The sequence below is a fragment of the Stenella coeruleoalba genome (assembly GCF_951394435.1).
Source record: "Stenella coeruleoalba genome assembly, chromosome: 7".
Lineage (NCBI taxonomy): Eukaryota > Metazoa > Chordata > Mammalia > Artiodactyla > Delphinidae > Stenella > Stenella coeruleoalba.
Window position 1 is genome coordinate 114,520,837 of NC_137153.1, and position 25,770 is coordinate 114,546,606.

The following is a 25,770-nucleotide window of genomic DNA, read 5'->3' on the forward strand; positions in this document are numbered from 1 at the left end:
AAGCTGTGCCTCCGGCACGTCTGTGCAGCTCGGGGCCCGGGCCCGGTGACCCAGGAGAATGGGCCGCTCCGGGTGGCCCCTCTTCTGCGAGGCCGCCGCACTCACCCATCTGTGTTCCTCTTGCAGGCAGTAGTGAGAGCTCAGAGTTTAGTGAAGAGATGTCTTCAGGGCTGGCAAGGTGAGTGTGGCCTCTGCTCGGCCTCCTTCCCAGGGGGGTCGCTCAGGGCCCGGGGAGCTGGAGACCAGCCCCCCCGACCTCACCGGCGGCCCAGCCTGGTGAGGCTGCCCTGTGGCTCCCGCAGGGCAGCGTGCGCAGCCCACGGGCGGGGCTGCCGAGGCAGGAAGGCCGCTGGGCAGGATGGGCATGGGACGGGCGTCCCAGCCCCTGCTCGGGCAGCCCCGCGTATCACCTGGTCCAGAGCTGGCCCGGGAGTCTGAGGCCAGCGCCCGAGGAGACCTGGGTGCAGATTTGGTCTGAAATGAGGGTTCTGGAAACCAGACGCCTGAGAACGGGCCTCGTCTGGAGACGGGCCTGTGGCTCCGCCTGGTGGGGTCTGAGTGCGCTGCACCCCCGTGGCCTCGGGCCTTTGGGCCGACACCTGCCATGCTGGGCACTGGTGAACGAAGGGGACCCTGGCCCGGGGTTGGGCTCCCTGCAGCCCGCCGTCTGCCCCGGGGATTCACCCCTTGCGCCTACTCCACTTGCTGCCGCTTCCTCTGCGCCAGGCACCAGGTGGGCTCTAGGAAGACAGGGACTCTGCACGGGGAGCTCCCACAGCCTAGGCGCCGCCGAAGGTGAAGGGCATCATGGCGACTTAAGTTCTGAGGGGAGCCAGGGAGACCCAGTGATGCAGAGGCAGGTCTGCACCGTCCCTCAGAGTAGCCCTTCCACTAGCCTGTGTGCACAGGCACACACACACTCACACGGGCACACACGCACACACGCTACACCCTCTGCGTGCGTGTGTATGTACACACATACACATGCACACTCACGTACGCTCACACAGATTTGGGTGTACATTCACAGTGCAGGCATACATGCCTCACATATACACACACTCCTCCTCTGGTGTTGAGGCCGCCTGTCTCCTCAGCCTCCACAATCATAAATGACCAGAGGAGGGGTGAATCCGGCCGTCCCTGCAGGGCAGAGTGCTGTCATGTGGGGTAAGTGATCTTTGCTGAGCACTCCCTGTGTACCAGGCACTGTCTTGGTCTCTCCCAATCCTCAGACCTGGCTACGTGGTAGTTACTCGTAAAATGTCCCTATTTCGTGCCTGTGGACAGCAAGGCGTGGAGAGGTGACGTGGCGGTCCTGCCTCACCCGCCCCTGGTGGGCAGAGCTGACCCACGTCCACCTCCCCTGATCATGGGGCCCACGTCATCACCACCATGCCTCGTCCAGAGCCGCTGCGACACTGCAGGGACTGGCCCCACGTCAGTCAGCCGGTCCATCTGTCCTCGTGAAACCCTAGGTAGGGGGCTAAAGAGGGGGAGGGACGATGCCCTGAGCCCTCGGAGCTCCTCCCTCTGTCCCGCCGCAGGCCTCCTGGAGGGATGTTTGCTCTGATTTGGGGAGCACAGGCAAACGGGCCCCACTGCCCTCTCCCTGGCCGCCCCAGGGAGGGGTGAGAGCCAAACAGGCACAGGGCAGACTCCGGATCTGATGAGCAGAAGTCTGACTTTTCTCAGCACCGGTCAGGGGACTCCTGGGGCAGCCCTGAGGAAGGGGGCTTACGGGCAATCCAGCACCTCCCCAACCACGGGCCAACGAGAGGACGTGGATCCTGGATAGTATCCACACCTGGACCTGCTCATGGCTCGTTCGTTCCTTCGTTCACTCATCCATTCCTCGTGATCACTCGTTCGTTCCTTCGTCCACTCATCCATTCCTCGTGTTCACTCGTTCATTCCTTCGTTCACTCGTTCGTTCATTCATTCAAAGCTGTTTATTAAGCGTTGCTCCCTGCCAGACACCTTGCCAGTCACTGAAGGTGGCAGATACGGTTCCTACTAACCACGCGCGACTGAGATCAGAGCTGCCAGGAAGGAAGGTGGTGAGAGAACTCCCGCTCAGGGAGACGGTGCTGTGCTCCACTCAGGGGGAACACCAAACGCTGTAGCGTGTCTCTTCTGTCTCTTTCACTTAGGATCTAGCATTAGACCCGCTCTCCATCTGAATGTCTCTAACAGGACTCTGGGTGGGCTTTCTGGCAAGCGCTGGTCTCACAGACAGCTGGCCTGTGCAGGTGTCCAGCCCCGCCTCCAGGAGAATGGCCTGTCCCTCACCTCCTCGGGACCCAGCTCCCAGTCCGGCCCCTTCTTGCGGAGGGGAACAGGAGACCACCTGCTTTGGAGGATGCCGGCGGGGCTAGGATGTCCCCTCTGGCACCTTCCGAGACCCAGGGCGGTCCTGACGGTCCAGACGCCAGCTGCCCCTCGGCCTCCAGCTCCCGCGGCCCAGCCTCCAGTCTCCATTTCCATCCTGCACTGGCCTCTTCTCATGTCCCCCAGAAAGAGTCCACTCCCTCAAAAGCATGTGAGCGTTCTAGACTTTCCTGAAGACCCCACGGGAGACTTGGAGGGGATTTAGCTCACACGCTTTAACATCTTTGTAAAATGTTACTCGTTTCTCTCACAGTCCAGTGACCACAGTTCCTGTTGCTGCCTGGGCCTCCTTATTCCTAACCGCCGCCCGCCCAGAGCCCAGGCCCACGGGACCTCCGTCCACGCCGGCCTCCCCCATGCCACGTTGCCCCTGCTCACTGAAGGGGAACAGATTCCCTCTTCCCCGGGAGCCGGGCCTCACTCTTCCTGGCCCCAGAGACCAGCGGCTGCCCCCAAGGAACCTCCCCTCCCAGACCCCCTGCCCGCTGTTCCCAGCAAACGCTGTAAGAACCCGCTCTCCCTGCATCTTTACACGTGCATGGGTGGACGGTGGCGTCAGAACCAGAGACAAGGGTGCAGGAGAGGGCTGGGCCAGTCCCCACAGAGGAAGAGGTCCTGTCTGTTCCAGTCCCCAGAGGCCAGGCTGGGAGAGGGGGGCAGCACCTTGCCCCACAGCCCTGAAGCTTACAGGCCACAACCTTCAACTGACTTGCCCACCAGCCCCCCAGCCCTGGTGACAAGCTTGGCCTTGGCCAGGAAGAGACATGGAGCCAGATACCAGCACGCAGGGCGGGAGGCCCAGGCCAGTGACCCAGCCGCCGGCACACACCCCTCTGTTGGTCTCAGGGCACATCGTAGTCAGCCTTTGTGCTGCTGTGAACAGGCAGGTAGGACGGTTCTCGTTGTCTGGCCAAGGGTGGGATCGTGTGGCCCATCTTGCAAGTTTGCCTTCCCTGATTCACTCCCCTGGACGTTTCAGCCCTGTGGCCCCCAGGCGTCCTTGGGTGGCAGCCGGAGCTCAGGCTGTGCCCAGTGGTTCCTGAAGTGGCCAGCCTTAAAGAGCACCCGCTTTGGAGCCCCCAGAGTCCCGGGACCCGCCCGGCTGCCCTGGCGGAGTGGCCGCAGCCAGCCACTGTTCCTGCTGGGCCTTCTGCCGCTGCTCTCACCCTCCTGTCCCTAATCCAGCTCAGCCTCAGCAGGTCACAGGGCCCGTGGGCTGAGGAGGGACGGGAAGAGACGGGAGCCCTGAGGCGGCCAGACCCTGGGCAGTGCTGGTCATTTCTCAGCCCCCAGGCGGCCCCAACGACCCTCCCTGTCTTCAGAGCCCAGAATGAGGACAGAGTGGTGGTCCTAGGTCAGGGCCCTGGGGAGCCAGAGGCTGGAGTCTCTGGGGAGGGGGCAAGGGTGGGACACCCCTCACGTCCCTGACCTGGTGTTTTCTCACCTGGTCCTGGGAGTGGGACGAAGGCAGGAGAGCCCTGTGTCACATCTGCTTTCCCAGGGAGGCAGGGAGGTGGCCCCGGAAAGGCATTTTCAGTGCATCCTGGATGAAGTGGAATGTGGGAACTGTGGACGCTGCACCAGGCTGGCCTCAAGCAAACCTCAGCCTCCTCAGAAATGGCACGGGGAGCGGGGAGCATTAGTCGGGCCTGTCGGTAAGAGGTAACAGCTGCTTCTTTACGCCTGCGCTGGCACTGAAGTGAGAACAAGAACCTCAGCCTAGGAGTTAAACATTTTAAATGAGGTTTTTACAGAGAGCGAAGTGGGTGATGGGGATGAACACATATGTGTGTGTGTATGAAGGTACATAATATCATTCCTCTTGGTTGTCTCTGCTTGTAGAGTTACTGAGAGACTTTCTTTATTTTCTTTTTCTGTATTCTCCAAATTTTCTACAATGGGTAAATGTTTCTTTTTCACCCAGGAAAAAGACAACATTTAACTTTCTGAAAGAGGGTGTAATCAGAAATGTTTCCTGGTCACTTTTTAAGGGGTGAAATATGAAAGCACGTCACAAAGTTCATTCCGAAATACTCAGCCATCCTTCTGCTCTAGTCTGACGTTGCCAGGCTGTGCAGAATGGCCTTCTCATGGGACAGACAGGCCAAACTATGGGTGGCGGAGAGACTAGGAGGCAGAGGGGTCCTTGGAGGAAGCCCCTCTGGTGGGAGAGGGTAAGGGAGCAGGAGAGGAAAATGCACCAGCCTCCTCAGAGCAGAGCTGTTCACTCTCCTTCCTGGGGAGGTCGAGCTGCATCAGGGGGCCGGTCACAGCTCACAGACGGACCAGGTGGGAGACAGAGATTCAATCCACGATGCCAGGTGCACAGGGGGTCATGAAGAGGACGAGACGGGAAAGCCCAGCAGGGGGACCCGAGTCAGACTGGGGGTTCATGGGTGGCTTCTGGTAGAGGCAATGGTTCAGCAAAAGCCGAGGACATTGGGTGAAGAGGACCACAGTGGGCCCTCAAGGGGGGTCCTGGGACCTGAGGAGGCTGCGAGGCCTGAGTCGTGTCCAAGGAGGGGAGAGGTGGCCCAGGGAAGCTGCGTGTCCCTGAGTCTCTGCAGGAGGGGTGGGCTCCGTGATGAGCCCTGGTCCCTGAAGTTCTGAATGTGCCTCTGCAGAGAGAGGTCGTCGTGACCTCTGGACACTGTCAGCAGCGTTGTGGGGTGGAGGGGTGGCCAGGGCTGAGGCCAGGGCCGCCTACTCTCTCAAGGACCTTGGCATGTCTCTCAAGCTCTCCGAGCCTCAGGTTCCCCAGCTCTACAGGGAGGATGCTCACAGGAAATACTGGACACATAGGTGCAGTTGCTCCTGGCGGGGAACTTACTCTGGGATGTGTATGAATTTCGCTCAGTAGGAACTTCTCGCCAGCAAGCAAGAGATCCCGGAGTCTAAGGCTGGTTGGGACGAAGAGAAAATTTCCCACCTGGCAGTTCAGTCGTCATGGGGTGGATGGGCTACAGTGCAGGCAAGTGTCTGCCAGCCCTGCTGGCCTCCAGGGTGACTCTGAATTGCCGGGAAGGCCCCTTTAAGAGGGTGCTGTCGACAGTTGGCCTGTAGGTGCTCTGGGGTGTAGAGGAGGTTGGGTGACACGGTTTCCGCACTGTGCTGTCTTTAGCCTGTGAAATCTTCTAGCATCCTTAGGAAGACCCCAGGAAAGTGGAGTCATGGCAGCAGAGCCCCAGGCCTGCTACCCACAAGTCAGAGTCTTTAAAACACTCCTTTTCCTCCCGGAGAAGGTCAGAGGACTCTGGTAGATGCCTTGGGATTGCCAGGGTTCAAGGGTGCCTCTTGGGCCCCAAACTCTGCGGCATGTTAGGAGAGGGAGGCGAAGTTCTGGGGGCGATCCTGGAGGCAAGGGGTCCACTTCAACTGAAGTGCAGCCATGAGGGTGGCTGTTCTCAGGGTGACCCTCACAGAGGGCCTCACTGCCCCACCCCTGTCCGCTGTGGCTGAGGCCCTGGAACCCCCCAGGCTGGTGGCCCTCCCCTTCCTAGCCCTCAGTCTGGTTCCCCGGGTCCATCGTGCTGCTCCGTTCTGCTGCTCGGCCTTGGGTGGCAGCCCAGCTGGGTGATGTGCCAAGCTTCTGACTTTGGTCCCCCAGAGATGACATCTCTTGCCTGTTGTCAGCATCGGACACTGACGTCTGGTGAGTTAGGCTCCACCCAGGAGCTCAGGCCCCTCTGGGAGAGAAGAGCGGGCAACAGTCCCTGGCCTTTTGCTTGATCCTGTGCTTGGACCTGACAGACAAGGGCTGGGCCCTGTCTGCTAGCTGCTGTGGCTTCACAGGTAGCTGAGAAATCTCTGCCCACAACCTCTCTGTCCAGCACCTACAACCTCTCAGAGTCAGGTCCTAGAAGGTGAACAGGACCCTCCTTCCATCTGGTGTTGACCCTTCTCTATGCATACCTGCTATGCTCTCCTCTCCTTCTGCAGCCCAGATTTCTAGACCTCTCAGCTCACACTGGGGAAGCTTGATGCCTCATAGCTCCCAAGTTTACGTGTTATAGCTTCAGCGAGCCACAGAGCCTGACTGTCAGCCTCTCAAATCTGGTTCTTAACTGCCAAGAGAGAAAACCTGATTGACCTGGCTTGGATCAAGGGTGGTTCTGTCCCCTCAGCTAAGCATGCAGCGCAGATATGGCTCCTAGGGACCCACTCAGTGGATCAGGGACGCTACCCAGAGAAAAATGTGATTCCCAGGCAGCAGAAGTCCTTTAACAAGTACTGCAGGAAGGGACATCCCAGGCCCAGCAGAACTTAGGGTGGCAGCTTCCTGCCTGCAGATGAGGGTAAGTCATTAGGTAGCGGCAAGGACCAAGACCTGGTCCAATGGGACGGTTTCCCAGCAAGGGTTTACTGGTACAGGTGGACACTGTTGATGAACAGCATCACTTGAACCCTTCCACAGGTACACTCCTACCAGGGGCTCTGTGCACTTGAGATAGAAGAATGGTGGGGGGACTGGTACTTCTGCTAAGACAAGATTACTGAGGCCTCAGTGTAATTATTATCCAAGACTTCTCCTTGCTCCCCACTCCTGGACCAGCAACAGAGACTCAGGGCTTTCTGATATTTAACCCCCAAGATACCTACCACCTAATGTGTACCTAGAAAACTACTGAGGAGAAGATGCCTTTCAGACCTGCCTCAGCCAGTCTGAATTCTCATGATGCTGTTGGCCTAAGCAGGACCCTGGCTGCTTCCACCTCAGTGGCACCAACCATCTTCCTCTTCCCTGTGTTGTGATCTTGGGCAAGTTACTCCACCTCTCTAAGCCTCAGACTCCTTGTCTATAACGTGGGGATAAGAACAGTGCCTGCCCCACAGTATTGTGTGATTAAATAGGATAGTGAACGAGTACTGCTTAGCACGTTGCCTGGTACCCATCCTCCCCGCCATCACCATCATCCCATCATCTGATCCTCCTCATCGTCACCACCCTATCCCCGTCATCGTCATCTTTATCATCCCCATCATCATCATCATCTTCTTCTTCTTCTTCTTGAACTCGCTTTGGGCCTGAGGCGTTCCACTTGGTTGCCAGCTCACAGCTTCCCCAGACCAGACTCCCCATGAGGAGAGTGGCCTGCTGCAGCCCTCTTCCCCCAGATCCTCCTGAAGATCTGTCCCTGAGAGGGAGCAGTAGAATGGCCCTCCTGGGATACATTCTGTTCAGCCACTTGTTCCCAGTATGTTGCTGGGAAAGGTGTCTGTGGTTCTGGAGTTGGGAGCCCCCGTCGGTTGGAGAAATGCCTTTATTTCTGGAGTTCACCAGATACCACTGCCCACTCATTTTGCGTTTTCTGGCCGTGAACATTCAAATAACAAATCTTCTCAAAGCACTGGAAGTGGTTCCAGTGGCTGAAGATCCTGTCTCCTCTGTGCTGATGCTAGCCCGCCTGGGCCCAGCCAGAGCCGCCCCACCTGTCACAGCCCTCCTCCAGCCCTGCAGTGCTTGCCTTGGGAGGGAAGGTTGGCCACCACCCTGCCTATAGTCTCCTAAAAGCTGGCCTTGGGGAAAAGTCACCATTACACTGCACTTCAAAGCCAGCGTTACTCCCCAGGCTCCAGGTGGAGCAGGCTCTGACCTCCCCTACCTGGAGTAGCTTGACTGATGCAGGCCCTTGGCTCATGTGGAAAAGACATCCTCCCTGTGTGAGCACTTGTGTCTCCATCCCTAGTGACAGGCCAATGGGTGGCTTCACCCATTGGTGAAGTGGCTTCACCTCCTTGAGCCCCAGTTTCCTCGTCTAAGACAGGGTGAGAACAGCGCCCCTCACAGAGCTGGGAGGAACGGTGTGTGGAAGCACTTAGCCACCTCCTGACGGGCGGGCGATAAATGACAGCTGCTCTTAAATGTCAGGCAGCCAGAACCACCAGGAGAAGCCTCCATCGGGGGAGTCAAGGGACCAGGGACCTGGGAGGTGGCCCCAGCCCAGGAGATCCAGGCTCTACAAATCTGTGGCCATCCAGCCTCACAGACACTGACAAAGCCCGCCCAGTGTGAGCTGCAGCGGGAACCTGTGAGTAGGGGTGCCTCTGAGAGCGGAACGCCAGGAAGCCGCCCACATGGTGCTGGCTCCAAACGAGGACCCTGTCCCCATGGCGGACTCCTCCCCATGCGACAACTCAACCTCTCTCCCACCCTGAAAACTGTGGCTTCAAATCCTGACTTACTTGGCTCATGCCTCGGTTAAGTGTCTTCACATCCCTGAGCCTCAGTTCCCCATTCTGGGGAGGATGATGGTGCTGAAACAAAGCTCCCGTGAGATAGTCAATGGCCTGCCACATAGGAGCGGTCATTAGTGACTGTCCCGTGAGCCGCCCTGTGACCCCCGGCGTCCCTGCGCTCCCCCCAGCAGTCCACTGCCCTTGGGAGCACCTCACTCCTTCAGGAAGAGCGTGAGGAAAGACTGCTTAAAAGCCTAGACTGGTTGGAAGACGCTGACTTAAAGCTCTCTGTCAACAAACGTCAGTCCTGCCAAACGTCTGTTAAGTGTGCAGCCACGGAGTGTCTCAAAGAAGCGGAGAGGATGATGGAGAGACGGTAGCAGCACCAACCACATCGCCCCGTCTGCGGAACAGTCCACTGTCATCACACAGTGTCCTGGGGTACCAGGAACAAAGACTCGTGAGAAGAAAGGTGGAGAAGAAGGGGCCGGAGGCTCCATCTCCAACTCCAAACAGACGGCGGCTCAGAGCGGGAATCCAGATCAAATGAGGAGACGTCCTCCGGGCACAGAGATGCTCACTGTCAGACCCTGCCCTGACTCATAAGCGATCCCGGTTACAGCTGGGCGGGGGTGCGGGGGGAGCGTCCCTGGAGGCAGGCTGTTGGCGCTCTGCACAGCCTGCTCAGGCACGGGGATGTGACGTGCCGTGGTGTCATGCCCAGCCGTGAAGAGAGGGAGGAGTCAGTGTGGCCTGTAGGCTGGGAGTTGAGCGTGTCGGGACCTCTGAGCCACGGCCCGTGGTGCGGGTGGGGTGGGCCTGTGACCGTCATCTGTCACGAGGGTTGGGTGGGGAATGGGCTGAGACCCATTACGTTCGAGGACTTGGGGGACCAAGCACATGCTGCAGCTCTTTGTCACCTAAAGAGGAGTGGCTGATGGACGAAAGGGACAGGGTCCCGGGGCAGTCGACCTGGAGGACCATCAGACTCCCACCAGCCCTGAACGTGGGCTTCGGGACAGCAAATCCAAGATGGTCATCAAGAACAGTTCCTTCTTGAGTGGAGGATGGAGGGGCAGAGAGCAGCGCAGCCCCCTCTCGGAGGAGCCTGAGCTCAGTGACGGCGCGATGCACCTGCTGCCGTGAATGACGATGACCCCACACCACCCCCCAGGTGTCCAGTGCCACGGGGGAACATGGGGCAACCTGGGACTGGCAGTGGACAACAGAGGGAACACTTGAAAAGGACGTCTGGACCTTGTCTGGCTTTATAAATTGGGTTGCATCATTGTTTGGCCAATGGAAAGCTATAGCCCAGGGACAGACCATGCTGCAGGGGTGGGGAGAAGGTGGAGGATCAAGTAGACACAGGAAGTCATTCTGCCAAGAGAGGAAAAGGATAAAGAGAGGAGAGGAAGACGGAAGCCTTCCCCCACATAGGTTAAGATCCCCACCTGCCCTGGAAGCTACGTCTTCCCCTGGAAAGGCTCACTGCTGGGGAACTACAGGTGAGAGAGCGGCCTGATGGGCAGCCCACGGAGAGGTCCTGGAGCACCAGTTCTTGGAGTCTGCAGCAGGTCACAGAGCAGGTTTGCAGGGAACCATCTGGGGCCAGCAAAGAGACTGTCCGATGGAGAAGACGTAGCAAACGGAGGAATTCAGTAGTGCCCGGGTGAATGATGCTACACTGCCCCACCCCATCCCCACCCTGGGCCAACACGCAAGACAGCCCACAATTCCGTGTCTGTGCGCTTTTAATTGGATTGACCATGGAATATTTGGGCTACACAGGGATAAGGGGTGTGCCTGGATTCTAGTCATCCCCTTGACACTGGAAGAAAGGTGAACATTCAGTTAAAAGGTTAAGGAAACACTTACCTGGAGACTTGGGGACTCGCCCTGTTGGAGGCTCCAGGGGTGTTGTGTTCACTAACCTAGCAGCTCCAGCTGTGCCCCAGATGTGCTTGCAGTGTGACCGAGGAGGCTGGGGGAAGAGTTGGGGCTGAGGCTTCCTGAGCTAATGGCCACATAGTCTGCGATGCCCTCGCCTCCTTCAGGAGCGGTCTTTCCAGGCTGTTCCTAAAACTCACCCCTTTTCCTCTGAAGCAGGGGACGCCTCTATGCCACGCTGGGGCCCAACTGGCGGGTTCCAGTTCGGAATTCTCCCAGAACCCGGAGCTGCGTCTACAGGTATTCATTTATTCATGTGATCATTTATTCAACAAGTAGCTCTGTGGTGCTTGCTGGGTGCGAAGCACTGTGCTTGATGCTGCCGACGAGACGGACTCAGCCTCTGCCTCAGCCTGTAGGGCTGCTGCTTCAGGAAAGCAGAAACGGAACAGAAAATCACGGGTGCCGATGGGCCAGAGAGGAGGCCTCCCTGGAGAAAAGACTGGAAGAGTGATAGGAGTCAGCCAAGTGAAGTGAAGAGAGGTGTAGGGGGAAGAAGAGTACCTGCAGCCCAAGGGACAGCCCCTGGGGCCGTGAGGCAGGAAGAGCTGGGTGATTTGGGGAGTGAAGGAAAGTCCTCGTTGTAAGAAATGAGTGGGGGAGAGGGTGGCAGGCGAGGCCAGAGAGGTGGGCCAGAGCCACGCCCAGCAGGGGGAGAGGATGGTGGTCTCAAAGGCACTGGAGGGGTTGCCTGGGGGTGGGGGGAGGGTATTGGCAGAGCCAGGCCATGCTGGCCACGGTGTGCAGGGCGCGTGGGAGGAAGGCAAGCGTGGACACAGGGAGGTCAGGCGAGAGTATTGGGCAGTCGTTCAAAGGATGACCAAGTTCTGGCCTGAGTTGGGGGGAGTGGGGTGGCTGAGATGGGCATATTTAGGGCATGGGATCAATGAGTCCTTGGGATTGATGAGGTTTCGGGGGTGAACTGACGAGAGGAGAGAACCCCCAGGTTTCTGGCTCCTTCAGCCAGTGGGTGGTGATGCCTTCCACTGGGATGCGGAGGGAGCGCTGCTCGGCTTTCATGCAGGGTTGAGGGAGGTGTCTACGGGAGGTGCCTATCCAGGGAGCTGAAGCGGGTGCTTAGGCGAGCGGCCTGGGCTGTGCTGCACTTGGACTCTTCACCTGTAGGTGGCGCCCGAATCCCCATGGCAGAGGGGGAGAAAGGAGCCCTGCCGCAAAGGCGCAGGGCATGGGGGTTTGGGGCCGCTGCCCCCCTTTTTACTCCATCCCCTCCACTCCCACTTCCTCGCTGCTCCTGCCAACACAGGAAGGAGGAGGTGCTGCGCAGGCCCCAAGCTCCGCAGGTGGAGAGGAAGCCAGGATAGGGCACGGGTGGTGCTGGGGGCCTGGATTACGGGGAACGTGGGCACCAAGCCTAGAGCCGCTCAGCACTCAGAAGGACGAGGGAGGTGCAAGTTCTCAGCTGTGGATGAGCCCAAGGCCACCGTCCTTCAGGTTTTCCAGGCCCTCGGGGCCCTCCCCTCCCTAGCCTTGCCCAGCACTGTTGAGTCCTTGTCCTGTGGCGCCATTATGGACCCGGCAGTGGGGGACCCGTGGGCCCCAGTGGGTGAGAGGGTGCCTGACCTCAGCTCCTCCAAGGCGATGTCTGACTGGTGGTCTCCCCTGCAGCCCCACCGGCCCGTGCATCTGTACGCTGGGGAGCTCGGCAGCGGTCCCCACCATGGAGGGGCCTCTGAGAAGGAAAACTCTGCTCAAGGAAGGACGGAAGCCCGCGGTGAGTGCAGAGGCACATCTGTCTAGAGGCGGCATGGGCAGCAGGGAGGGCATGGGCTCCAGAGACCGGCCAACCGGGGTTCCAGTCCAGTTGTGCCACTGAGTGGGCAGGGCCTCAGTTTCCACATCTGTAAATTGGGATAAAATAGTCCCTGCATCCTGGAGGACTTGGCAGGACTGTCACGTGTGTGGCCCTGCACACATTGAGCAGGCGGGGAATGGGACTGTGTGATTATCTTGAGGGCAGGTGGAGGCCTGGAGACCCTGGGAGTCAGGGAGGGTGCTGTGCCTGAGACGGGCAGCACGGCCTGGGTGGTATCCCGATGCAGATCCCCTCCCCCTTCGGCAGCATCATGAAACGCGTGGTGGAAAGGACAGGGACAAGGAATCAGGAGGCCTCTCAGGCTCCCCCACCAGCCGCCGGGTCACCACGTGCTGAGCCCAGATGTCCCTGGCTCCGTGACCCCTCAGCCGCTTGCCAAGACCTCTTTGTTTGTTCTACGGAGCATCCACGGCAAGCTGCCTGCAAGCCCGCCTGTGAGCCGCAGCTCCAGGCAGCGTCTGCCCGTGTCTGCTCTGGCCTTCCTCTCCTGCCCTGGCTGCCGCTTGCCCCGTCCACTGCCCACAAAGCCACTTGGCGATGCCCCCTCCTGCCGGCGCCCCGTGTGAAGATGCCAGGCCCCTAGCCGAGGTGCTGCTCTAGAGGCTCCCCTGTCTTCGGGTGCTTGGTGGTTCTTGGGTGAGGAGAAGAGTCTGCATCCCAGCCCTGGGCCACACTCCGTCCCTTGGACCCAGAGTGTCACAAAGTGTCCTGCGACATGAGGCCCTATACCTGGTCTGCTGTACAGACCTGCTTGCTGCCCTGCTGTACCGGGTCGAGGCTCCAGTCATTCTGAGGCCAGAGCGAGACACTATTGTCCAGATGCTGGTTGGCCCGCTGGTGAGCGAGGAAGTTAATCCAGGGGGTCATGACCCATATTTCTGAGTAGGATAGAATAGACTGGAAAATGTCGGAGTTTCTTACACATAGTAAAAGTGAATATTGTTTCATGAAGCTTCTTTCAGTTCAACATACATATGCACATGTGTTGTACACACCTGTGGGTGTCATCAAAAAGGTCTGAAAGCCAGTGCTTTCACCATCCGAGGTGACGCAGTTCCCCCACCAACCCCGCGCCCCGCCCCCCGCCGCCCGCCAGTGTGAAGAGGAGCCTTGTAGGTCGTGATGCCGAGCGGTCTGCTTCATGCCTAGAGGAACAAAAGCCACACCTGCAGCTTGGCCCTGCCAGGCGTCCCCTCTTCTGGCCATAAATGCTGCCATCCGCTTGCAGCCAGAGCCCCCATTGCAGACATTACGGTTCTTCTAGGTTATGGTTTAGCTTGTCCGTGTTTTGAAACTCTTTTTCCCCAGGACATTCTTGGGTTCAGGTCACCTGAATACATAGAACTTATGCCTTGGCACTGCCCTAAACAAGGTGGGAAAAGGAAAGGCTCTTGGGGTAAAGGAGAGGGAGGGCTTAGGCCTGATGAGCTGCTGAGGAGTCTCCCTCCTCTAGGCCCTGGGAGGGGTGGCACTGAGGGCTGGCGGGCAGGGACGAGATGAGGCCTGCGCTGGCACCGCTCGGGAGGAAGGGCCCCCCCTTTCCACCCATGTAGCTGGGTCTCTAGCCAGGCAGTGGGGGACTCTGCCCCTCCACTTGTGACATTGTCACTCTGCCTCTGCAGCTGTCCTCGTGGACCAGGTACTGGGTCATCCTCTCAGGATCCACCCTCCTGTACTACGGAGCCAAGTCCTTGAGGGGCACAGACAGAAAACACGTACGTTCCACCAAAGGCCTCTCTGTGCTGCCACTTCGTTTGGTGCGAAGTGCAGCGGGGTGGGTGGAGGTGGGCAAGGCGGCGGGAGTGGAAGGAACCTTGCCTGGCCCTGGTCGGCCTTCCTTGGGGAGCGGAGGGTGTGGGCCTCACGGCCGTGCTGTTGTTCCTCTGCAGTATAAATCCACACCTGGCAAAAAGGTCTCCGTCGTGGGCTGGATGGTGCAGCTGCCCGATGACCCCGAGCACCCGGACATCTTCCAGCTGAATAACCCCGACAAAGGTAGGCAGCAGGCCAGCGCTGGGAGCCTGCAGCTTCTCTCTGCCCTCTTTCTTCTGCTGCTAAATGTGCGTTTCGAAACAGTAGGGACTTTTGAGGCTGCTGCTTTCCTTTTGCTTTAGGGTCTGATGTTCACAGGGTCCCTCGTTGGTCCACAAAAGCTGCTTGGATCGTGGTGGGCGTGTCCACTGAGCAGTGTGCATGGCACGTGGCAGCCGGAATCCTTTTCACCTATGGCTGCTGGGGCCCATCACCCCTGGAACTCTAGCCTCAGGGTCCTGGAATGAATAACATAGCGCTGGATGAGGCAGTGACCATGCGGCTGGAGGAGTCTTGGGTGTTGGGAGATTTCAAGGCCCCCCCGGCATTGCCTGTGCCGTGAGACTCTGGCGGTGTCCTGATCCAAGGCCAAATCAGAGAAGAAGCCTTCTATAAAAGCTCCAACTTTCACTTGCCCAGTCACCTCCCAGTTCCTCCTGGTTTTATTCTTCCCCCATGAGCATGCTGAGAAGAAGGAGAGGTTCTGCACTGAGGTTCGGAATAGGCCGTGCTAACCTCCTTGGCGGCCTACGTCACGTGACAAAAGCCCGGCTTTCCTGGGTCTCCTAGCTAGGCAAGTTCACTGGAGCTGTAAAGACCCTGAGCATCTTCACACCTTCACAGGAATGTTCTAATGCAGGGTTCATGTACATACGATTGCCCAGGGATCTTGTAAAAATTCAGATTTGGATTCAGTGGATCTGGGGTAGAGACCAAGATTCTCTATTTCTAACAAACTCCCAGGTAATGCAGATGATGGTGCTGGTGGAGGGTCAGGGTTTGAATGTTGTTAGCTGGGAATTAAAGAAGTGAGAGCCTCAAGGAGCCCAGGGAATGGAGAGAGCCAAGTCCTCTGCTCTGCTTCTGAGTGATTGAACCACGTATGGCTACGCACACGTCATAGTGTTTCCTCAGGCTGGTTACCATTTGAGTTTCTTCGCGAGGCTCTGGGACCAGATTAGAGGCGGTTTCTTTAGGAAGTAAAGGTTGTACCTATACCAGCTTGACTTAAAGACTGTATGGTCATGGGGTCCACAGGCCATTCTCGGGGCTGAGCCCAGAGGAAAGCACTGTCCCCAAGCAGAGGGAAATATGACACAGCAGGTGGCCAAGGTCCATGGATAGAATGCAAAAGGTCTGTGAGCTTGGGTGGCAAAAAGATCACATCTCTGTTTCCCATGACCTCTAATTCCTTTAATTATAAGTATTAAACTACTAACTAGAATGTTCACAATACCTGTGATTTTATCTGCAAGAGAAACCACAGATATTTTCGCATCACGTATTATTGCAGATATCTTAGAATAGCATCTTTGTTCAGCTCTTTGCAGTTACAGTACAGTATCAGACCTGCCCCCAGATCTTGTCATTAGCGCATTAATAAATGAGCACGTCGAGAATGATATCACTCATTTATTTTTTAGCAGTTTGGTAACTGTATTTCAGTATTATTGATTTTCTTTCTATTTTATTTTATGCATTTGAAACATAATTCTGAGACGGGTCCACAGGCTTCACCAGAGCCAAAGGCACCGTGGCTGGAAAAATGGTTAAGAACCCTGGTCCAAAGAGACAGGCGGGGAGCACGGGAGCCTCCTCCTCTACGTGCCCCGAGCTTGCCTTGGGCTGCTCCTGACTTTCCCTTGTTTAGTTACCCAGGTCCACGTGTATCTTCACGCCACAGTCACAGGCAGACCCTCCCACGTGACCTTCCTCTTAACCAGTGGTTTTCTACCCATCAGGCAATGTTTACAAGTTCCAGACTGGTTCCCGGTTTCATGCAATACTGTGGCACAAGCATTTGGATGACGCATGTAAAAGCAACAGGCCTCAGGTAAAGTCACCAAAGTCCTGCTTGTTACCTAAAATACCCTCTCCCACCCTCGGGACTAAGGGTCGCTAGAAAACACACCTCCCTCCTTCCCCCAGAGCCTATCAGCTAAGCTCCCAGGCGCCCTCTTTTGATCAGCCTTTTCCCATGAGACAGGGCACCCCCTGCCCCTCTTGGAACTAAGCCCAGCTTCAGACTAGAACTTTGAATCTGGCCCCTGTGTCTTTCCTACGCCACAGAAACATCCATCAGAGATAGGTTGCAGGTGGGATATGCCCCAAGGGTCAGGCCACAGCATCTACTGAGGTCACCCCCCGAAAGCTGATTCATGGGCAAACTCCAACCTGACAAAAGGGCCTCCCTGCCCCCAACAACCCTTAGGAATAACGATAATAATAGCTCATTTGTTGAGAAGCAACCATGGTGCTGCTGGTGAGTGGGGCTGTACGGCCCCTTGGCATGCTTGAACCAATAGGACCTCTGGTCCGCCATGCCTGCCTGAGGCTCTGCTCCCGCCCCCCACTGCTGCCCCTCCCAGGACCAGGCTTCAGGAGAAATGCTTTACGTGCAGGAATTGGCCGAATCCTCCCAACATCCCTGTGAGGTAGGTTCCCATACTGTCTCCGTTTTATGCTGAGGACACTGAGGCTCAGAAAGAGGCAGACACTTGTTTAAGGCCCCACGGTGAGTAAGATCTAACCCCGGTCTGCCTGACACCAGAGTCTGTACTTGCCGGCCCGGAAATCTCCCGCCGCATGCTTCCTGGGGGGGAGGCGGGGGGCGGGGACCTGGCTTGCTCAGCCTCCTGCCATCGAGCCAGAGGCCTGGAAGCACAGCCTCTGCTGTCCAGGCTTGCTAGAGGGGTGGCTGCTCAGCCCTCATACCAGCCCGGACAGCAGGTGGGCTGCTGGGGCCAGGAACACTGAGCTTCCCTGACCTGTTCCCCAGGGATGAGCTGGAAGAGGGGCTGGGGAGCCGGGTCCCTCTCCTCCGTCTGGAGAGAGAGCGCCGTGGCTGGAATAGACGGTGGCAGCTTCGAGGAGGAGGAAGGTAGTGCCGAGTTCACAGCAGGCGTGTGAGGCCGGGAGGGCAGGGGCTGCAGTGGTGCTGGTCACAGCACAGTCACAGACTTCCTGGCCCCTCAAAGCAGCTCTCGTAAGGCAGAGGGAGGTCTCTAGTGGTGTGTCCCATGATTCTGCGCTCAGTTTGGGCCTATTCAGGATTTTCATCTGTAACATCGATGAGGACACATGTAACAAGCTGATCAAATTCTACACGATAAGAAGCTAGACGGCAAAATTAGCAGAAAGTCCTCGACAAACTAAAACAGTAGGACAAGACCGATAAAGGGATAAACTGGAGGCACCACAGGGAAACTGGAAATAAATTGCATTCGAGTCCCTCAGCTCACTTGCTAGAAATTTGTCTGGGGCGTATGCGCACACATGCACACAGGTGTATGGGTGAGAATGTCCACTGCAGCATTGTCCTTAATAGAAAGAGGAAAAAAAGCACCTGGAAACTCGGAGACCCTCAGTAAACCCCTACTGTGTACCCCCGATCTGTGTGTGATCACCTGAAAGGGGCTCCAAGACATAAGTGAAAAAGTGAAGTGTAAAAACACGCGTAAGGGCAATCTCATTTGTATTAAAATACACGTGCATATTTATTATATGCGTGTCGGTGCCCATAAAATGTCTAAAATGACGTGCAAGAAAACTACAGCTCTGCGGTCTCTAGACTGTATTTTGTGCTTGAGCAAATGTAACTGCCCATCTCCACGATGGGGAGACCACGGTCTTTGGTTGAACGTTACCTCGAGGCGATGAACAAGGTGCTGCCTCAGGTCACGTTAAGAGAGGAAGAGCGTCCTGACCTCCTCCGCCCTGGTCACTCCGTGCATGCCTGGGGTCCCTCCTTAGCTCTGAGGGCCACTCTGAGAGCACACTGCACTGGAGCTCACCTGCCACACACAGGTGACCCGGAGGAGTGACAAGGACTGAGGTGGGCCACACAGGTGGTGGGGGCAGAGAGAGGCAGGGCCTTGGTGTCTGCTCCACAGTGACAGTCGTGGCCCTGGTGGGGGGGCAGCCGGGAGCAGGGACGGTTGCTCTGAGCAAGTGTCCTCTGGCTCTCTGGGGGTGGAGGCAGCCTGAGGGTAGCAGCAGCTGCGCAGCAGGTAGCAGGGAACTGGGTCAAACCCACTTGGTAGAGGAGGTGTTTGGTCAGAAAGACAAATGGACTGAATTTCACGTCTGGCAAACATGGTATACCATGACAAGCTTTGGCAACGTTTAAGTATTTTTGTCCAGTTTTTAGACCTAAGGGAGACGGTCTTCTATATTTTCTACTTTTTTCCCTTTTTATTTCTAATTTACTTTCAAACAAATGTTCCCACCCTCTGCTTTATGTAATAAGGAAAAATTGGCAAAACTAAATATTCCACAGCAGAGGACTATTGAAATAAGCCACACTACCTGCATGTGATGGCACGGGGCTCCGATGAGGGCATTACAGAAATGCATCTACTCCGGTAGAAAATCTCAGGGACTAAGGTGACTTTTCTTTTTTGTGGAACTGCATTCCTTAAAATTGTGTGTGCTAGCGCTGAACACACTTCAACTTTATCGATAGCATATGTGTAAGGTGTAAACCACAGCAATAAAGCAAACACTCGTGCACCCACCACCCAGTCTAAAGGCAGGACCTCCCCAGTCCTCGGAACACCTCCCTCCCAAGGGCTCCTTCCTAATTCTGTCTCCCTCCCGCTCACCTGTGCCCCATGACCACTCTCCTGATCTGTTTGTTTCCCTTAAAATGTGAACACATGTGTTTGGTTCCTTAATGTATTGTCTGGGGTACATTTTTTAAAACTTTTTTTTGAAGAATAGAACCATAACTGTCTAGTTTCTTCTGTGACTTGCTTTTCTCCTACAGTATGTTCCTAAGATTCCTCTATGTCAGTGTGCATAGTTGTCATTCATTTACTTGTAATTTTTTTTATCAGTTCTTCTGTCCGTGATCCCAAGAATGATTTCCTGCTTTTGGCTATTCTGAACAGTGCTGCTGTGACCGTTCTTATAACTGTCTCCCAGTGCAAGGAGATGCATTGTTTCCAATTCATCATTTTGACCAAATTACCACCAAGATGGATTTGTTTTTGATGAAATTGCTTCTCATCAAATTTCCTGGAACCCCACGGCAGTGCTGGGGGAGGAGGCCTGGGGCTGGGGGCGTGTCCGCAGCTTTGAGGGGAAGGAGAAACACCCTGACCTTGGGGCTGGTGGTCCCCCCAGTAAAGGTAGCTGGGATCTGGGCCTGGGGACACAGCATGGGGAGCCTTGGGGTTCCCGATATCCCCAAATTTCCCCCTTCTCCTTGTGCTTCCACTTGCCAACTCCTGCCACCCGCTAACCACCCCCTCGCCTCTCCAGAGGCATGTGCTTATCCTGCAGGATTGGTCAGCTCTCCTCCCCAAAATCACTTGTGCTTTAACCCAAGGATAGAGGTTGAGAGCGTGGGCGCTGGTGTCTTAGCCCTGTCACTCACCCCCTGTCACTTCACCTCTCTAAGCCTCAGTTTCCTCATCTTTTTAATGGGGATAATTCCAGTACCTGCCTCCTGGGGTTGTTGTGAGGACTCAGGACACAATACAGATGCGGTACTCAGAGCCTTGCCTGGCACACAGCAGCCCCGTAACACGTGGTGGCTGGTACCACTGCTGTGCCCTCTCCCCTTCCCTCACCACCCACTCATTCACAGACTGACTGGGAGAGGCCTGAACCCTTCCCTTAGGGACTACCCCCTGTCCCCTCCTGAAAGGTCAGAACTTTGACAAGAGGCTGAGCTTTCTCTTCTAGGTACCTGCAAACCTTATGTCATTTGAATAAGTCTCTGCAGGACTTAGCGTGACTTCAGAGGCCTCTGGGAGCCGGCCTGGGACTGGTGGCGAAGCGCGTGTCCGGGGCACAGGCCTTTGGTGGGGTGCTGGGAGACTCAGAGCTGGACTCAAGGGGACACGGCCGAGGCCTCACAGTCCAGAGGGCTCCACCGGTGCGGGGGTCCGCCTGCCGATGCCCAGCCACCCCCATGACCCCCATTCTGCAGCACCGCCTCACGGGGCCGCGATGGGTCCCCAGACTGTACAACCCGTCCTCCCTCCCTGGGCCCTCATCCGTCCACCAGCTGCTGCTGCGACCAGAGAGCATCCGTCCCACGTTGGGCCCCCAGTGCTTTCTCCTGCACAAAAGAGTGGACAGCGTCCCCCCGCGTGAGGGCTGGAGGGAAGGGACAGGCGGGGACTGGCTCCAGTGTGCCGGGTCGCTTGCCCACAGGGCTGCCTCAGATTTTGTACAACCCCGAAGCGTCCTCTGCGTGTGCGTGCCGTGTCTGTGTGCGTGCAAGCGAGCGAGCGTGGACTCTCCGAGAAACATGCATTTTGGCACAAGACTCGTGACATCACACACTTCATTCTCTTTGAGGCCCTGCTTTAACCTTAAGCGATAGGCTGGTCCACCGAGGAAGGTCAGAGTGAGAGCCCGGATTCCTTCTGTGTTAAGGGTCCCTCGCATTCTTTTACTGTAAACAAACAATGCCTTAAATCGTGTCTTGTTTTCTGTTCCTATGGGTGCTATTCATCCGGAAGGCCTGCTCCCTGGGCCCCTGGGGCCCTCCCAGGCCTTGTTGCCGTCAGCTCTTCTGAGGCAAGACCCAGCTTCGGGACCGTGGACTGGGCCGGCACTGGCCTGCTTGCTTCCTCCCAGCCCCACTCCCACAGGGTCTGAAGGCCCTGCTCTTCTCACCCCTCCCCCCGCCCCCGGGTCAGCATGGGAAGTCGTGACGCTTTCTGCCAGCTTCTCGAGGCCTCCTGCGCGCACGATGACCTGACCGGCTGCTCAGAAGCTACTTTGCACCGACCTCTCCCCGAGCAAGGCTTTTGCTCCCATCCTCTCACCCCTTTGCCTCCACTGCCAGGGCAGGGCCACTGGGATTCTTGATTACACTGGGGAGCTGAGTGACACTGAGGCCTTAAGCTCCCCCATTCTTGCCCCCAAACACAGTCACCAGCAAGTTCTCCATCATCCAAGTCCAAGGGCACAATTGTTGACGACCATGGTGACGAGAGCAAAGCCCTGGGGAGGGGACGGTCCGAGCTCTGCTTTCGGCTGAGAGCTCTTCAGGTGAACAATGTCCTTCATCTGTCACTCCTTGTCATACTTTTAAGTGACTTTTATTTTGCACAAATACATTTTTATTTAAAGTAATGAATAAAAATTAGCTTTATTTATGGTAGCTTTTATCACCATAGCTTCTCCCTTCAGCCCTTCCCCACCCTCTCTCCTTCCCTCTCCCTCCCTCTCTTTCCCCCTCTCTCTCTTTTTTTAATCTGGGTGTCCTAATTCTGAGAAGGAAACTCTTAATGATTTTCTGAAAGAGACTGAATTTCTGGGTCCTTGTTGCTATTGTGGTTTCAGAGCTCACACTGATCAGACACCAAACGACTCTTAAGAGTTTCTGGGCAAGATGCTTCAAAACAACATCTTAACCAATAAACAGTAATAATAGGTCGACTTAAGAACTACCAAAGGACCCACCACTGTATTTTGATCAAACGGTGACCACTTTTCTGAAAATTCACATGAATTGGTGAGGAAAGTAATTGTCATCAGGTCTTATTTTGTGGTTGAGTCTTACTATGCTCCGTAACTAACCCTCCTTCAGAGCAAAATCTAGAATACTTTCGTGCCAGGAGAAACTCCAGATGGTGAAATTGAGACCAGCAAACCTTGGTCATCGGTGCTTTGCACACCCTCACGCAGCTGGGGTCGAATGCTCGCACCTAATTCATACCAACAACTGCTCAAATTAGCATCTGGAGGCTGAATGAATACAGCAGACACTCCAAACATCTCTCACCAGAACCATGCAGTGTTAACACTTTAACTTACATTGAATCTGATTCTACCTGTTAATTTTTTTTTAAGTCTTAAGTTTGAATGAAATTGCCAGACTACTTTCCTTGAATTTCTCTACTCTTCAAACTCTCCTGGTTTTTCTGACATGAAATTATAGAAGCCAATCCAAAAACCTCAAAATTTCAGACTCACACTAAATCAGGCACTTTCCTGCCCTTTACAGATTTTCCTTGTCTTTACAAATGTTTTCCTCTGAGCCTAATTTTGAAATAGCACAATTGCAATTCTTTTCAAAGTGTCTAGTCTTCTCACTAAAATTGAGATTGACCCCATGTCCCCTCCCGGAAACATTCCTAGCTTGGATTCTCATAGAACTGGTAAGAACCTTGAACTTACCAGAAGAGTCCTGCAGATGAGGCTGTAAGGCACTTGGCTCTCTCCCAGCAGGGGCTCTGGGCCAAGCATGTGAGTTAAGTGCTGATTGCCTTTCCAGTGTTGGTTTGTCCCTCAAGCTGCAGGTGAGGAGGCCTGCAAGCCAGGGACAGAGGGGGACAGGCACAAAACCCCAAAGGGGAAAGTCCCCGGGTAGATTCTGGCCCTGGAAGGTAGCATTTCTGGGGCTTGCTCTTTGACCAGCCATGGTGCACAAATGTCTGTGAAAACATTGAAGGTGACGTGTCTTGCATGCATATGTTGTATCATTTTTTGTTAAGCAGAGAGATCATGGCAGCCCAGGATGAAAGGTTTAGAATGCTATCTACAAACTAGAGTAGGTAGCAGGTATCCTCAGGATGCCGCCCACACAGCTCGCTCCCCTCTCCCCGGGAGTAATTCTCACCCCTCTCAGTCCGACACATTTTGTAACTCAAGGTCAGCTAAGTGCATTCTGACAACTGAAACTTCGTGGAGGATAGATTTGGTGGAAAGCGGTAGAAATATTGTTCTGAGCGTGCCCAGTGGGACAGTGTGGCCTCCCTTCCCTCCCTGAAGAAGCCTGCCCGTTCATCACCCTGTCCCCTGTGGACCCTAAAGAGAAGACACTTGAAGGGGTTCTGCTTATGAAAGAACCCGCTCTCTCTTGCCAACTGAGTTTATAAAGTGTTTTTTCTTCTTACCAATATGGCCAGTATTTCTTTCATCGTCTTCTTCCCACCTCCCAAGCCCAGGATGTGTATCTTTTAGGATGCCACTGTACAGGTGGAAAAATGGTCCATGGAAACAGGAAGTCATTCGCAAGCAGGGTCTGCTTCCGTTCCACAGGCGAAGTCTAGAGCTCTGGATCCATGTTACTGTTGCTTAGAACCAGGTGAACATTGCTAAAAACACAACCTAACTTATTTTTTGTGACTTTCATGAAGCACTTTAATCAGCCCCACATTATTCTGCATGTTGGGTGACTTCATGTTTTAAAAAGAAAAAAAAAAAACTACAAGAGTCCCTCTGAAATAACAGATCCTCTGTGTGAAACCACCCATTCATCCATTGATTCTCATCTCTTGTGAGTGCTTCCTGTGTGCCAGGCTCCACCCAGGATAGAAATGTCTGAGAACAAGACAAACCCAAGCCCTGCCCTCATGGAGCTGACCCCTCAACGAACATAATCTTCACCATGCCATTTCCTCTCTCCCAGCAAGACCTTGCCCCTCCTAGCACAGGGTAGAAACCAGGTGCAGATTCCTCCAGAAAAGCTTCAAAGAGCTCAACAGACTGAATAGTCCAGTTGCTGTCCTAGCGACTGGTTGGCACAGAACAGACAGGCACAGAGCTACGGCTGAACACAGTGAGGACTCCGAGGTGGAGCCGGAGGGTAGGGTCAGAATGCTCACAGCATTTACTTCAGAGGTTTTTTGGTTCTAATTTCAATGTTAAAGACAAGTACAGCATGAGTGAGAGCTGCATCTCCTTGGGTGTCGAGAACTCGCCCCATGGACCACCTCGCCGCTGGTGTTGCACAAGTGTGTGTGCACCACGGGCAGCCCCGAAACCCCTGCTCGCAGCAGCAGCGATGGATCATCTGTCGGTTCTATAACCACTCATCTCTTTAACCATTTCTGAATGACTGTGACCATTCAATAATGAAACAATAGTGGTTAATTTATTAGTATGGTATAATCTTCAATAAATTCTGTGCCAAAATGCATGGTTTTCCACTTAGCATTCAAAATGTTGCATAGAGAGTAGTTTTCAATTTCTTATGTATTATTCAAAGTAAGTTGAAAATCAGTTTTTACATTTTAATTTGTCTCCTGTTCAATCTGTTGCACTCTCCTGGGCTGTCTTTTTTCCCGGCAGACCCCCTGCATGCAGATGTGTAAGGACTCTCCCTAATTCTTGTGAACTGTCTCATCCACAGTAACCACTGAACATCAGCCCTCTGTGGAATTCTTTAGATTTTTGGTGAAGTATTTTGTTACCTCAGTCTTGTATCAAGTTGCTGTATTCTTCAGCTTGTTACACTGATAATTGTTTCACTAATTAAATAGTTTAGTGTAAACATTTTGTTTACTTTGAAATTAAATGTGTTTTCCAGTGAATATTGCTCAATTTATTAAAGTCACGTGCGTTTATTTAGCCAACAGTTGCTGTGCCAGACACAGACGCGAAGGAGGTGTGGGCGCTCAGCTAAGAGGTTACTAGAGCATAAATGACATACAGGAGCAGTGCCCTCGGGGAGGGACAGAGTCAGTGCTGTGGGCACTCCGGGGAGGCACCTGGGGGATTGGGGGAAGGTTTAGAGGGCAGAGGCGTTTGGAGAGTCATTGCAGAGATCGCTGAACCCATGGTGGGTGGGAGAGGCAGGAAGACAGAAGAGAAGGAGCAGGATAATTTGGGGAGACAAGCAACCCAGTCTCACTGAGTAAAGGATTTGGGGGAGCAATGGGGTCCCAGTCTGAAAAGATGCGTTGAGGGGAGTTCATGATGCTAAGCAAAACCCGGAAACCCACTCTGGCTTGCTTAAGAGAAGAGGCACCGTCTTACAAGGATTGTCCCATGGAAACCTGAGGGGAGGACGGAAGTGAAGTCGCAAGGGGCAGGAAGGAGCCCCCTACATCTTTTCTCTCCCCTACATTCTCTCTCCAGACTGGCTTCTCTGCTGGAATGTCCGGCAGTGAAGGAGTCCAGGCCTTCTGGGAAAGCACCTTGAAGTTATTGAGGGAGTGTGCACCAGGGGGTGACATGATCCAAGATGACCATGGGGACCCCTGGCCCCGCCTGCCTCAGCTTCCCAGCTAGTGCCTTCCAAAGCTGCAGTGGCCGATTCTCCAAGCTCAGGCTCCTGCACACACACTCCGCAGCCTCTGCTCCACCACCCCGGTTCCGGGCCAGTATGGCCACACCTCCCTAGCTATGACAAGCCCCGTTGGCTGAGGGGCCCTAGCTCACCTGCTCCTCACGTCTTAGACGGTACAGTGACCCACAGCTTTACCCGGATGGGGTCGCTGCCCTCAGCCCCAGGGCAGTGTTCGAGGGCTGTGAGACGGATGCATCTGACGGTGCAGGAAAGTGATGAAGTCAAGACTACAGCTCAAGCCTGCCAAGCTCCAGCCCCTCAGCCTCACTGCGATAGGCACCACAAACAGCACTTGGAGAAAGCAGTACCTCCTTTTGATGGATGGAGAGATCGGCGAGCTAACGCAGAC

The 25,770-nt window shown here is 55.2% G+C and overlaps 1 protein-coding gene across 8 annotated transcripts in view; it reads left to right on the forward strand.

Annotated features, from left to right (window-relative positions):
* The window catches only part of RALGPS1 (Ral GEF with PH domain and SH3 binding motif 1), a 284,151-nt gene extending 263,231 nt beyond the window's left edge, over positions 1-20,920 (forward strand). For 4 of the 8 annotated variants that reach the window (XM_079926912.1, XM_079926914.1, XM_079926913.1 and 1 more), the window contains 6 exons: positions 10,675-10,758; positions 12,145-12,250; positions 13,975-14,067; positions 14,242-14,347; positions 16,126-16,217; positions 16,753-17,048. In XM_079926912.1, coding sequence (XP_079783038.1) covers positions 10,675-10,758; positions 12,145-12,250; positions 13,975-14,067; positions 14,242-14,347; positions 16,126-16,217; positions 16,753-16,851 — 580 coding nt within the window. In that variant the 3' untranslated portion in view covers positions 16,852-17,048. Of the gene's footprint in view, positions 1-126; positions 179-10,674; positions 10,759-12,144; positions 12,251-13,974; positions 14,068-14,241; positions 14,348-16,125; positions 16,218-16,752; positions 17,049-19,221; positions 19,520-20,074 lie in introns of those variants that run through there. The other 4 variants (XM_079926919.1, XM_079926916.1, XM_079926917.1 and 1 more) reach the window with 4 other exon arrangements.
* The last annotated feature ends 4,850 nt before the right edge of the window (positions 20,921-25,770 follow it).